At 37.6% G+C, this 13,600-nt stretch overlaps 3 protein-coding genes across 6 annotated transcripts; 2 read left to right on the top strand and 1 right to left on the bottom strand.

Annotated features, from left to right (window-relative positions):
- Positions 1–456: 456 nt before the first annotated feature.
- LOC126374856 (alpha/beta hydrolase domain-containing protein 17B) lies at positions 457–5,024 on the top strand. Of its 2 annotated transcripts, XM_050021625.1 has the most exons (5): positions 457–715; positions 799–1,431; positions 3,371–3,503; positions 4,229–4,346; positions 4,630–5,024. In XM_050021625.1, exons 1-4 carry the CDS (start codon positions 702–704, stop codon positions 4,310–4,312), a joined length of 864 nt encoding a protein of 287 aa, XP_049877582.1. In that variant the 5' UTR covers positions 457–701; the 3' UTR covers positions 4,313–4,346; positions 4,630–5,024. The 2 variants fall into 2 exon arrangements, with proteins under 2 accessions (XP_049877582.1, XP_049877573.1); XM_050021616.1 differs by having other exon boundaries at positions 458–1,431.
- Positions 4,604–5,834, top strand: LOC126375649 (serine/arginine repetitive matrix protein 1-like). The gene is made up of 2 exons (XM_050022693.1): positions 4,604–4,615; positions 4,701–5,834. Exons 1-2 carry the CDS (start codon positions 4,604–4,606, stop codon positions 5,832–5,834), a joined length of 1,146 nt encoding a protein of 381 aa, XP_049878650.1.
- Positions 5,835–9,141: 3,307 nt separating this feature from the next.
- LOC126374841 (lipid droplet-associated hydrolase) lies at positions 9,142–12,581 on the bottom strand. Of its 3 annotated transcripts, none has more exons than XM_050021586.1 (3): positions 11,016–11,119; positions 10,399–10,629; positions 9,142–10,315 (listed from the first exon to the last, which is right to left on the bottom strand). In XM_050021586.1, exons 2-3 carry the CDS (start codon positions 10,580–10,582, stop codon positions 9,606–9,608), a joined length of 894 nt encoding a protein of 297 aa, XP_049877543.1. In that variant the 5' UTR covers positions 10,583–10,629; positions 11,016–11,119; the 3' UTR covers positions 9,142–9,605. The 3 variants fall into 3 exon arrangements, with proteins under 3 accessions (XP_049877543.1, XP_049877551.1, XP_049877560.1); XM_050021594.1 differs by having other exon boundaries at positions 10,399–10,583; positions 11,016–11,112; XM_050021603.1 differs by lacking the exons at positions 10,399–10,629; positions 11,016–11,119 and adding an exon at positions 11,130–12,581.
- Positions 12,582–13,600: the final 1,019 nt, after the last annotated feature.

Here is a 13,600-nt window from a genome sequence, read left to right as displayed (position 1 = left end):
TTATCACCTTGTGTCGCTTTTGTCCAAGGTGTTAATTCGCAGCCACGGAATGTACGCGATGATAATCCGTGTACATATGGTCACGGAATATTTGGATGTACATTACTCGGTTGGGCTTTATCATGGTCGTGCATTACAGTTTCCCGAAATTAGTACTTCAACGGTTCCAAAGTTATAAAGGCAGTTCTTTGATCCCGCTGGCTTGACGTTTTGAAAATTACAACCATAAAGTTGAAGTTGAGTGAAGTGAGTGAATGTTGCAATGTCAAATCAATTCAATCGATAGTATTGTAATTATTTTATGATCGATATAATTGTAAAAAAATCAATATCGATATTTAGGTTATTTAGGAGCTTAGAAAATAATCAATATACAGTCGATTATCGGGCAACACTACTAGTGTACGTATGTATTATTCCTTGATTATTTCTTTTTCTATGCGTATACTAAAGCAAAAAAAAATAAATAAAGTGTACTACTGGTACTACTAGTATTCTTTTTGTAATGTCTGTGTTTTTGTTGCATTTCAAGTCATTTTATTTTGTTTGTACCAATATATAGATCTAAAACTAGGTAGAGATCACTTCCGAAAAGACTAGTTTCCAGCGCCACATAAACGAAAATAAAAAAGTTAAATCCGTCATGGCTGAAATGTTGATGGACTGTCAGTTTTTAGAGTGAAATTCTTTTTATTTTTACCATGACCAATACTTTGTGAGTTGTGGATTTCTAATGAACAGTGATCAATCATATTGTTCTTATGAATTATTATAAATTCTCATCATGAACGGATTAAGTTTCAGTGAACTCTGTTGCCTGTTTTGTTGTCCGCCATGCCCGGGGAAAATTGCGGCTAAGCTAGCATTTTTACCTCCAGAACCCACGTATGCATTCACACCCGACGAAACTGGATCAAAATTTTCGTTGACTCTGACGGAACGAGCAGAATGGCAGTACTCGGAACGAGAAAAAGAGAACATCGAAGGTTTCTACTCGAGAACATCGCGAGGCAACAGAATAGCTTGCCTCTTTGTTCGATGCAGCCCGAACGCCCGTTTCACTATATTATTCTCTCACGGCAACGCCGTAGATCTCGGACAGATGAGTAGTTTCTATTTAGGTTTAGGTACTAGGATAAACTGTAATATATTCAGCTATGACTATTCCGGGTATGGCGTGAGTGGAGGGAAACCATCAGAGAAGAATCTGTATGCGGATATTGACGCTGCGTGGCAAGCCCTGCGGACGCGGTATGGAATCAGTCCAGAGAATGTGATCCTATATGGGCAGAGCATTGGTACTGTCCCCACGGTGGATCTGGCTGCGCGCTACGAGGTGGGTGCGGTGGTGCTCCACTCGCCGCTCATGTCGGGTATGCGCGTCGCCTTCCCCAACACCAAGCGCACCTGGTTCTTTGATGCTTTCCCCAGGTTAGTGGCTCATTCATATCTCATACATACTCGGCTATAATTATAATACTAATCACTGAGTCATCACCATAGTACTCATACTTGTTTGTTCTTTTTTATTTACTACAACACATTTGTAATAACAAGAAAATGCAGTGTTGATCTGATAAAGAAATTGACTGTGACCTTTACATTTTGTTCCAATGAAAAATTATCATTATCTCTAAAAATTTATATCAGATTTTAATGTCTGCATTAATTTATTTTATATAAGTGATTTTTATGATAACTTTGTCAATCAATGATAACAAATGTTATTCATTGTGCTCATTTGAATGGTAGTTAATTAGGTAAATGCCGATATTATCACAATTTAAATATTAAAAACTAGATCAGATAAGAAAACCGAGTGCACCTTTGTTATATGTTATGTTTAAATATGATTATTTACGTACTTGTTTTATACTTAGGTATACTTATTCAAAATATTCAAGCTGAGTTGTAACATAATAAGATTAGATAAGATTTTATGTTTTATAATAAAACCGTAAAAGTTGTTGTCAAATAGGATTTCGCAATTCTCTAATAGACATTTTTTAAAGCATAAGATTAAATATAAAATAATTTATGGTTTGTTGTTCCCATACCTGTAAAGTAAATTTTAGATAGAAACATTCTCTACAATGATTAGGTATCTGATATAATTTTATTATTATACTATACCTTTATAAATATAGCTGGATATACATACTTATGTAAGGAAGATTGGCATATTGTGTCATAATTCTTTTCAGTGGTCAGTAAAATGTCTTTTATTGTTGTTCTGTGTTATGTAAGATTCAATAATTCATACATGCATAAACACGAAATTGCTTACGTACATGTTATTATATTAATAGTATCAGGCGTAATGTATGATAATTTATGTGATGTAAGTACTGGATTGAATTGTTGGCCGTTACATTAATGTCATATGTATTGGTGTTGATGCACAATTGTCATGCTTTCACTGTAATTGGTGGTGTAAGCCCTAGATGATTATTAGGCCTTGTAAAGTACTTGTCATTATATGCTCCAAAAGGCTCATTCATTGTTGTTTATTTTTTAATGATCTGCCTTTGTTTGATATCATTGAAGTTTGCTAGTTTTCTTTTTCTTTAATTAAGGCTTTACATTTTTGATTTGTTAAATGCTTGTATCGATTTAAATTATTTTAACTTGTCATGTACTGGGCATATTCACCTTCATAATTCAAGTTCAAAAGTTGTAGATAGAGATTGTTTAGACTACAATCTGGGAGTGTGGGTGGGGGAAGTAGGTATGTGATAAGTTTGTTTACAGTAATAATGTGATATGCCAACAAAAGGTTTTTAAACAACATAGTGCTAGATAGTAGTGTATTTAAAAATCATGTGAGCATTTCATTACTAATTCAGTTACCTACATTGAAGTGGCATTTTAAAATTTCATAATTATAGTGCTACTAGATTGATGAACATAGGTAAATTACTAGACTAGATGTAGGATATTTACATTGCACATTTCACATTGAAATATATGTGTATATAATTTGGAATTTCAATAGAGTGTTATTGAGGCATACCTATTAACCTTAGCATATTTCAACTAAGTACATAGGTAACACACATTTAGTCAAAGTTGGGTATTCATTAGGCAACTAAGTGATGCGCGTCTTGACGAGAATTTATTGTGCAGCAGAAAAGTATAACATTACAGAAATACTTATCCAAGTCAGGTGACAAATAAATACACATAACTTATTGAAATTATCGGGTATAGTACAACCATGAGCGATGTTTAGCACCGTCGGTGACGTGCGACAAGCGACAGTCACGCAAGTGGTAATGCTACACGCATCACGTTACTAAAACATGGTCTGCCTAATAAATTCCCGGCTTATTAAACATGAATCTAATCGTAAATCATATTTCTTTTGCAGTATCGACAAAATTCCAAAAGTGACCTCTCCAGTCCTTGTTATTCATGGCACTGAGGATGAGGTGATTGACTTCTCACATGGCCTAGCCATATACGAACGCTGTCCACGTGCAGTTGAGCCCCTCTGGGTCGAGGTAATTGGTCACAATATACTTTCTATTTATATTATCAATAGGCCTTCTATTGAACTGTGTCGTTCTAGTTGGAGTACCGCAATCCGGTCTCCGCACCTTTACGTCACGTGCCTACTTTACGTGTTTACATTCTACCGTAATGAATTTGTGCAATAATGCCGATATTTTAGTATTTCATGTTTTGTAGGACAACAAGCTTCATATTATAATAATAAATCTTCACCTTAATCCCTTGCTTATACTGTAGCGGGCTGAACGCAAATCCAATAAGTATATGTAGGCGGAACATCATGCCGCACTGTACTATCTTAAGTATTAACTTATTTATCTTTCTATACACACATTAAACTCACGTTCGTATCTATTTAGGTAGGTAGGTACCCCCTAGATCTTAGACTAGATTCATCCACAAGTCGTCGTAAGATAAATTGCTGCTAGCGTTGTTGGTGTTGGCGGCCTGCTACTGCTACTGCTGCATCGAATATAATAAGCCCATCGCGTTAAGATCGTAGGACCGAATGGCCTTTCAAAATTCAAATCCTATTGCTTAACTACTGTGTCTGGAAATTTAGACCTTACCGAGGTGAAGCCTCATGCGATCCCTAAGTCGACTAAAAAGCGAACTGTAGCGTTCCTAGTTTTTCTTTTCATCTCGGATCAGTGACTATATTGAAAATAGGTATTAACGTTCTAATCATTATTTATATATTATTATATTATTTCAGGGTGCAGGGCACAATGACGTCGAACTCTTCAACCAGTACTTGGAGAGGCTGAAACGTTTTGTTTCAGTGGAATTGCTCAACTGACAAAGACTGCCGGCCACCGGCCAGACTACGCAGGGTACGCACCGTTTGCATAAGATTAAGTAGCATATACGCAGCCTATATACGTCCCACTGCTGGGCACAGGCCTCTCCTCAATTAACCGGAGGGGGCAGGGGGCCGTTATCTAGCATATAAGTCAAATTAAAGTCTCCGATTCTCATACCCGTTTTCTAAGATGTTCACTCGAACCTTCCTCGACTCCGGCCCCAGTTGAAGCGACCACAAGGTCACTCAGCTCTAAATCGAGGCAGAGTCAAGTGAACATCTTAGAATATGGGTGTCAACGTTTCTTTTCGCAGGCGATGACCAAAATCCGGTTTCAACGTTGAGCTCCGGCACCTCTAGTTCGGCGACAGAAAGACTCCTCTAGCTAGCGGGGGCCGGGCCCAGCCGGGCCGGCCCCACCAAAAATTCCGCTAACGCGAACGGCTCCGCGAGCCCGCATATTCATAGGGAAAACGATAAAACTTTAGATAATAACGAAGCTCGATCCAGCGAGCCCAAAAGCCCTATTACCGTCGCACATAACATAAGTATAAACGTGACCGACACCGACTCGCCCGCGGGCGTGCGTCGCCGCATCCACCTGCGCTCGCTCAGTGACGTCACACCCACCAGCCGCGCGCCCACGCCGCGCGCGCGCTCCCACTCCGAGCGGCCCGCGCCCTCCCCCGCCCCCTCCCCCGGGCCCTCCCCCGCGCACGCCGCCCTCGCCGCGCCGCGCGCCGTGTGCAGCGCGCGCACGTCGCCCGCCGCCTCGCGCGAGCGCCTCGACGACGTCGCCGCGGACCGCGTGCGTCGCGCCGACCGCCTTCGCGGCGACGCCGTGTCCGTGCTCGGTGACCCATGGCGCAAGATGAGTGATCTCGACCTGCGGGGCGGCCGGCCGCGCCGCGACACCCGCGACGACCCCTGGGTGAAGAAACCTGCCGCACGGACCGCCGCCGACACGACCCGCGAGCGAGCCCCGTCCCGCGAGGACGTCGCCCGCGCCAACGCCGACCCTGATCCAAAACGGGACGGAACATTCAGGCGCGGCAAACTCGAGAGAAAGGCGGCGGTGGTGTGCGAGTCGTGCGGCAACGAGAGCTGCGAGTGCTGGCGGCCGCGCAGTCCGGGGGGCCCCCGCACGCCGCGCGCTGCGCGCTCGCTAACGGCGGGCGCCAGTGTGGCGGGCGCGGCCCCGCGCTGCACGTGCGAGGCGCGCTCGCCGCGGCCCTCGGCGTGTGAGGCTCGTTCGCCGCGGCCTTCGCCGAGTGAGGCGCGCTCGCCGCGGCCCTCGCCCTGCGAAGCGCGCTCCCCTCGACCCTCGCCCTGCGAAGCGCGCTCCCCTCGACCCTCGCCCGCGCGCCTAGCGCCGCGTCAACCGGTGCGCGCTTTGTCCGATGACGAGGGACGTCCGCGCCGGCTATACAAGTCCGCTTCGCAGAAAATTATCTGTACATCTATGGAAAACGAAAGCGTTAAGAAAGCCGCGGATCCTCTTTTAGAAACTACATGTTAAACGGTTACACTCGATCGGGCGCTCGGAGTCGTTTCGGTCCGAGTTCGGGACGGAGATCTTCGTGTTGTGTACGGTACGAGTGTGTTGTCCCATTTCGATGTATGAGTATTATTAGTACGAATTTTTGTATCCCTTTAGTTATAAGATTTCAAAATTATAATTGTATCATATTCATTATTAAAAGGGAGATGTCCGTATGTTACGATATGCTAAATATTAATGTTTTTATTGATAGTTAATAATTTACTTCGCGAGGTTGTGCGTAATTACGAATACTGATATACGTGAATTAAATTTAAATGGTCTGCTTTCTTATATAGTTGCCTCGCTCCTTGGTATCCTTGGAGGCGAAGTGTGGTGTAGGAGCGAGACGTTCTCGGATGTATTTAGACTTTATAGGTTCTACATTTTTTATTTAGCCGTAATTCACGTAAGGGTCACCGTTATGAAATAATATCTTGTCTAGCTAGTTCCTATTTTTCGTTATTTTACATCAACGTGAGTACGTCTTTAAAACGCACAATTTGTCTAAATGGCTCATTAATTGTTTTCATTTCGTATACGTGTACCCACAAACTGATCGGATGTAAAATTATATGTTGTAGTGCATCCAGAAAGCTCTAAATTCAATATCCTTAAAGTTGTTACCATAATTATTAAAGGAAAATACCTACATTAGACAATTACGTAAGCCCATTATACTCTTCAAACATACGTGTTTTACCTATCTGGACCAAATTGATAAACATGTATCGTCGCGCATTTTATGCATGTAGTTCTTTAAAGTGTATGAGTACCTATTATATGTATATAAATAATATGTATTTATGGAAGTTGATTCACATTATATTGTTGGTAATGAAATGTGAGCGATAATCAAACCTGCGCAAGACTACGAACATAAATTCTTTGGTAAAGAGCCTGAAGTAAAACTTTTATTCTTATCAAGATATCTTAGTTTATGTAATAGGTCAAGCATCATTTCAATTGATTCTGTAATACTAATAACTGGTCTACCACCCCGGGCTTCCAACAACATTCTTATTCGTCTATTATAACACAGAAGGCTCTTTACCTATGGTTTGAGATAAGACTGAAATTAAAAGTAAAAGTTGCATTTGATAAGAGAGAATTTATTGAGTTTAGTGAAAAATTGAAATAATGTAGAAACTTTAAATTCCTGATTGTGTTCCTCTACAGAACTCGCGGGAAGACTACAGCTGGTGGCATTTACATCATTTCAATTTGGCACATAGATAAAGAAATCAAATGAAAGAAAGATTTTAATAAAAGTTGTCACGCAGGGCATAATATTTCGGGCACCTAAACGTTCGTTGACCTAATTTGAATACTTACCAATCAATTGCTCGTTAGAGCAATCGGCCTTCCAAAATCTATGATAACGCGTGATCAGACTGGAAATAGACACGCCTTCCTAAACGAATAGGGTTATGTATTCAGTCACATTTACTCCAATCATATTCAGAATTGGATCTGGCATATTTTGATGCATAAAGTTCAATACAATTATTTTAATCGATTTGTGTGAGCGTGAATAATTTCTTTATTCGTGTTAGGTAGGTATTAAATAATATTATGTGCGTAAAGAATCAATTACCATCCGGGTTACCAGTGTATTTTGACGGTGAACCACATGGGTTAAAATTGACTGTCATGTCTGGTGTACCATGCACCTAATGTTACACGCAAGATACCCATAGATTTCTACAAAACGGGCTACTGTACGTTGATTATCAATTTATAAATTCATTTTTAGGTATAAACATAGAATTTTTATTATTTTTGTGGTATTTGTAAGTAAATATATTAAAAAGTGTGTATAGGTTGTCACAGAGTTGTAATCTCTTGGGGCTCCTATATTTCATACACAGGCAAATTAACTAACTGTCCTATCGACCAGCACTAGTGCCACTTGTTAATATAATATTTTTTAATGTATTATTTTATTATTATGTATAATCAAAAATTAAGGCTAAAAACAGAACTTTAACGGTAGTCTGGCTAGCGAAACCTGTCCAACTGAAACGGCGGCAATTTAAAAAACTATCTGCGGGCCTAGCAGAACTAAGCACGCGAATGTTTCTCGCCGCGACAGAGATCATCTGTCTCTGTGCAGTACTGTGGAGAGTGACGGGTGACGTATGTCGAAGAGGCGCGCTTACGCCCTTACGGTGCTAAGCCTGCTGATCACACTAAGTTTAAACACCGTCCAAGTGGAGTTGATACATATTACGGTTATACAGGTGTTAGAGACACCCATTGAGGGATGATTCGGTTCGGATCATAATTCTGAGATGATATTAAGTGGAATTTTCCGTCGCAAAAGTATGGAACTGAAAATAATTAAAAGAAACATTGAAATTAACATTAATTTTCCGACAGGAAATTCCACTTCATATAAACTCTGATTTCATGATGTGTTCGACCATTTCATGAAATGGTCATTTTTCATGAAATAGCCAACTAAAGTTGACCATATCGTTGAAACGTCAACGTCTAATGATATTTCAATAAACGTTTGCCTATATCATAAATGTAGGCGGTATCCATGTTATGTCGTGTAATAAAAATGCGAATAGTCTATTAATTTCTTGGAGTCAAAATTATTTACCTAATTGATATGGAAAATTGTACAATTACATCGATTATATTATCAATCAAGTTTTAAATATAATCTACACCACTGTCGGTGGATAATGTTACTAATTTTACTATATGATTGCCAACGTTTGGCCATATCCTGAAGTAATCATGCATTTAGTTGCTCATATCGTTAAATGTTTTGTGTTCATTGATCTGGCCAAACTACATCATGATGTAGCCAACGAAAGATTTTCTATTTCATGAAATGATCAATTCTAAGATCTGGCCACGACACATACAGTGTCAACAGCTACAGATTTTTTAAATTGCCCCCGTTTCTCTTGGACAATGGACAGCTTTCGCTAGGCAGAATCCAAGTACTACTAAATTCCTATTATTTATATTTTATTTTGACGATATGGATTTGGTGAAGTATAATCAGTAAAGACTATTATAATAATTTTACTGCATACCTACAGTATAGCAGTGACATGTTTAAAAGAGGCGCTAATGTCGGTATCCGGGACTCAGGTGTAGCGGAAACTGTTTATAGTCGTCGCTCTTGTACCTTTTGTTCATACTTCATGTTGTATTACTGTAACGAGTGGATAAGAAATAACATGTTTATTTCTGCCAAAAATCTCCAGTTTTATTTTGCCCTTGCGCATTTTTAGTGTAAATAATCACAAATAAAATAACTCTGAATTAAATAGTAATGTTGTATTTCTTTTTGTAAAACAATAATTCAATTCTATTAAGGTTTTTTTTTACCATTTCATGTTACTGTACAACTGTTTCCGGATAAACAATAACTTAATATTTGATAAATACGTACTATGAACCAATTGTGGATGCATGTATTGAGACCCCATTTCTGTCTTACTTATCCTTAGTGCCATTATAATTACCAGATACTCATTTTGTGATCTTCAAATGTACTTATTTTTCAACATTTGTATGCAATGTGGATTTCTTTTGTGTTAGAGCAGTTTTATTTCCTTAGGACTAGAAATATGTATATTATTATATTATCCCTACTTGAAAATTGTATCTTGTAATATAACAGGTAATAATTTTTAATAAATTAAAGTGCACATATCTTAAATAGCATTTTATATTAGTAGCCCTCAATCCCTTCTGCTACATAACTTATTAGATTTATAATTATTACAATTTTGTTTTAATAAAATCTACTACCATTTCTGCTACAGGCTCAGGAGATTTTAAAACAAATGCATGAGCAATATTAACTTCTTTCATTTGTAGCATAGGTTCAAATGGTTTGAGATCATCCATGTAATGAATTGGAGCCCATCCATCATCTGTACTATAAATAACATAAGTCAAATGCTTAATTTTATCAATAGCTTCATTATTAAGTTTTTGAACTGTATCCATTTCATCATATGCTAAAAATAGTACTTTTTCATTAACTAAAGGATGTAAGTATTTCATTATTCTCTCAAGATAGTGTGGTGGTAGAGAACAAATTTTTAAATATGTTTGTATGCAAATTGCACGGATTGACTCTGGAATCAAGTATAATAGTGAGAAAAGAATAACCACTAATCCATGTATTCTTCTCAGAAATCCATTAAGGAATTTTCCATTTCTTGTATCTGCCATTCTTTGTAATGTTGGAAATAACAAGCTTACTGAAGATGTTCTTTCATGAATTGCAGCATGTTTCTGTAACAATTCTGTGATCATCCAAGCACCAATAGAGTGCCCTATGAAATGCAATTTGCTTTTCTTATCAATATGATTATTAATCAGGTCAAATTTGTGTGCCAGCTGCCCTTCAAGATTGAATAAATGTTGATTGCCTTCTAAGATATTTGATTGAAAGTCAGGAACATGAAGGTGACCAGCTTGCCCTAAAAATACAAATAATTATTTAATAACAAGTATAATTAGCAGACAAACTACCTTTTAAGGACATAAAAACAATTTTACTTACCAATGACACAAACTGGTAATCCTGTGCATTTATGCAATTCTGATCCAAATTCTATGTAGAAATCTGGTACTCCAGGATTTCCAGTTATGCAAACAATGACGTCAAGACCACCACAGTCAAATGGGTTACCCCATGTTATCAGTTGCGTCTGGACTCCATTCAAATGTTTGTAGATAATCTCCATACTTTTTATTTTATAATTAAATAGGAAATAAAAAAGCTATTGTTCTTCTAATTTGACAGTTAATAGGTACTAATTTTATAATAAAAACGAACTATCATGGAGCTATCTTAATGTAATCTAATCACAATAAATTATGAGAAACCGCTAGTGATAACGGTAGCAAAAGGCAATCAGAATACCTAATTTGCTAGACATTTACAGATTTAATACTGATAAACGAACAAACCAAAACACTATCAAATTTTAAACTTTTAAAGAGAAGCACTAACTGTGCCTATTGAGTCTTAATTTATAGTGTAATAGTTCAAAATTATTTTACACTACTTGCAATGTTATGTTACAAATATTTTAGTAAATATGTTCTTGGTTTTACAGTATTTTATTTTGTACGCGACTGCTTACTTTAAGGTAATAAAATTAACAATAATGGTACCTATCAAATGATCAATTCAATTTGTTATAATATTAAATTTACTTCTGCCACTTTTCGTAATTCTCACTTCACTTATTACAAACTTATTATAATAAAATAAGAGAAGATACCTACCTACCATGGCCGGTTATCTTCCTACATATCATTCTCGCATTATGTCTATGGTTGCACTTATAGAAGATGACAGATTCACCCCGCCCCTCCTTCTTTCCTAGAGTTAAAGAATGCAAAGACCAGTCGCCATCTTGTTCGAAATGATATTTTCAAAGTTCCTCCACAACATTTAATTCCGTAACTTAACCTCTCAATTTTTGTAGCTGTATTATCTAACTTTCACCATGTACCATAACTATAGTGTTGTGATAGTAGACGAAAGGACGCAATTTTTTATAGATTTCCAAAATCTGAGATAGAAGTCCAAAAATGGGTAGCGTGCATTGGTTCTGAAATATTGGGAAGTGTCCTAAACTTACAAAAGCAGAAAAGGTTTTTCTCATTGCCACGAGTGAGATCTCGCTTCCGCGACTACGCCTATCTAACATTATTTAGTGGTGATGAGATCACTACTGGTATGCCCCAAGGCTTACACCACGACGCCGATGGTACTAGTAAGTACCCACAGAGATATTTAAAATAATGTATCACATTATTTATTATTAAGTGGCTATTCTATTAACAATTGATGCTCTGTTTGTCGGTCTGTTCAGATAAGTTGGTCTGTTTGGGACATTTGCTAGTGAAAAAGACAGTGGCAGAAGTCTGAGAATGGAATTCACTGAAACATTTATTAATTTTCAGAAAATGTCTCTCATGAGCACAACTATTGCAAGAGGAGACTGCATGAAGACCATTCCGACAGTAAAGTTCCAGAGAAACGTACAAGAGTCGAAAGTGGTAAGTTTACATATCTTGGATCAATGATTATTATGTATGATATACACAAATATCCAATTACTGGCAATTATTTTGATATTGTTTTACTTTTCATATTAATCTACATTATAGAACACAAAAAAATGCCCTCGACAGAATAGACTAGGTATGGGTGTGGCGTAGTAGGATGTTTATTTGTTTCTGTCGATTTAGAGCTGTTGTGAGGTTATTCAATTTTCTTTTTGTTTCTTATTTGAGATGCACCCATTTACTCCACTCCTCCACGCCCTAGACGAAGAAGGCGTGCGATTGTCACGAAAAAGTCTCGTGACACCAATTTGTGCAAGAATTTACTCTGAGTACATGAGATCCAGAAAACAATCCAAAACAGAAATAGCACTATTTCATTTCAAATTCCTATTCTAAATGAAAATTATTAGATTTTATCACGGAGGTGAAAATAGGAGGCGATTTAGGCTTAAAAAGGCTAAAATTGCTACCACCCAAAGCCACTAACTTCCAAGGCAAATAATTCAATTAAAAAAAAGAGCTGTCATGTTCTATAAGTGCAGTTTCCACGGAGCTATTTTTTTACTATGGAACGTTTCCGTCTGATGCGTAGCATCTCTACTTCGTCTGTGCTAGTGCCAAAGTGCCACCTACTTACTTTTTAACTTGACAGTTGACCTCAGAACAATAACTAAAGCATAGAAGGAAGGCTAAAATAAGAATTCAGAAACTATAAACCGGCTCTCTTCTAGCTTACGACACAAACTATGAGTGAGAAAAGGACAAATGATTCGCTCTTTGCTTCATTTTTTCCGAGGTTGTCACAACATGAAATGTCATTTGGACCTATTGGACTCATTTTAACTCGGCCAAATACATAGTAACATACATAAGAAGATTTTACTTATATTTACCGAACTATTTGACACGGTCGCGTCAACTGTGTTTACGAGTGTCTTGTGTTCAGATTGTTTTAAGTGATAATTTAACAATATTTTTCCAAATAAATGGAAAGAAACTTTTATTTATATCAAATAATTGAGTGTCTCGACTGTGTGACATTATGTCTTGTGTGGTATGGGGCTGCAGCTCACATTCAGGAAGAAAAGAAAATAGCCAACAACTTCTGTCGTTTCATCGGTAAGTTTTTTGTAATTTTCTAGTGAAATGTGAACTGCTGAACAATTTTAGGAAAGTAATATGTTTTGCTGAATAGATTTGTAGCATAAAATATTTGAGATATCCATTATATTATACGTTTCATCGATGAATACGGAATTGATTTGAGGTTATGTTGATTGTCCATAGTGATGTACTAAAATTATCGATACTTTTAATTTTTAGATTTCCTGTAGACGATAACAAAGAGAAAGAATGGATAATTCGCATTAATAGACGAAATTGGATTCCAAATAAGTACAGCCGTATTTGCTCGAAACATTTTACTGCGGATTCATTTATGTGTGTTCCTAATTCAAAGTGGAGGCGTCTTCGAGACGATGCTATTCCTACATTGAACATTATAGATCAGACAGATGAAATGGTGTTTAAATTTAAATTTCAGCCTAGCCTGCATCATCTCACTGCTGGATAGATAGATAAGATATTTGTATCATGTTATCACAACACGTTTATACTATCTATCATTCAACTACATATTATTATGTACTTAATAAACTTAGTATATATACTAAGTCTGTAGT

This window comes from Pectinophora gossypiella, chromosome 2 (genome assembly GCF_024362695.1).
Source record: "Pectinophora gossypiella chromosome 2, ilPecGoss1.1, whole genome shotgun sequence".
NCBI lineage: Eukaryota > Metazoa > Arthropoda > Insecta > Lepidoptera > Gelechiidae > Pectinophora > Pectinophora gossypiella.
This window is presented reverse-complemented; position numbering and strand designations above follow the sequence as displayed.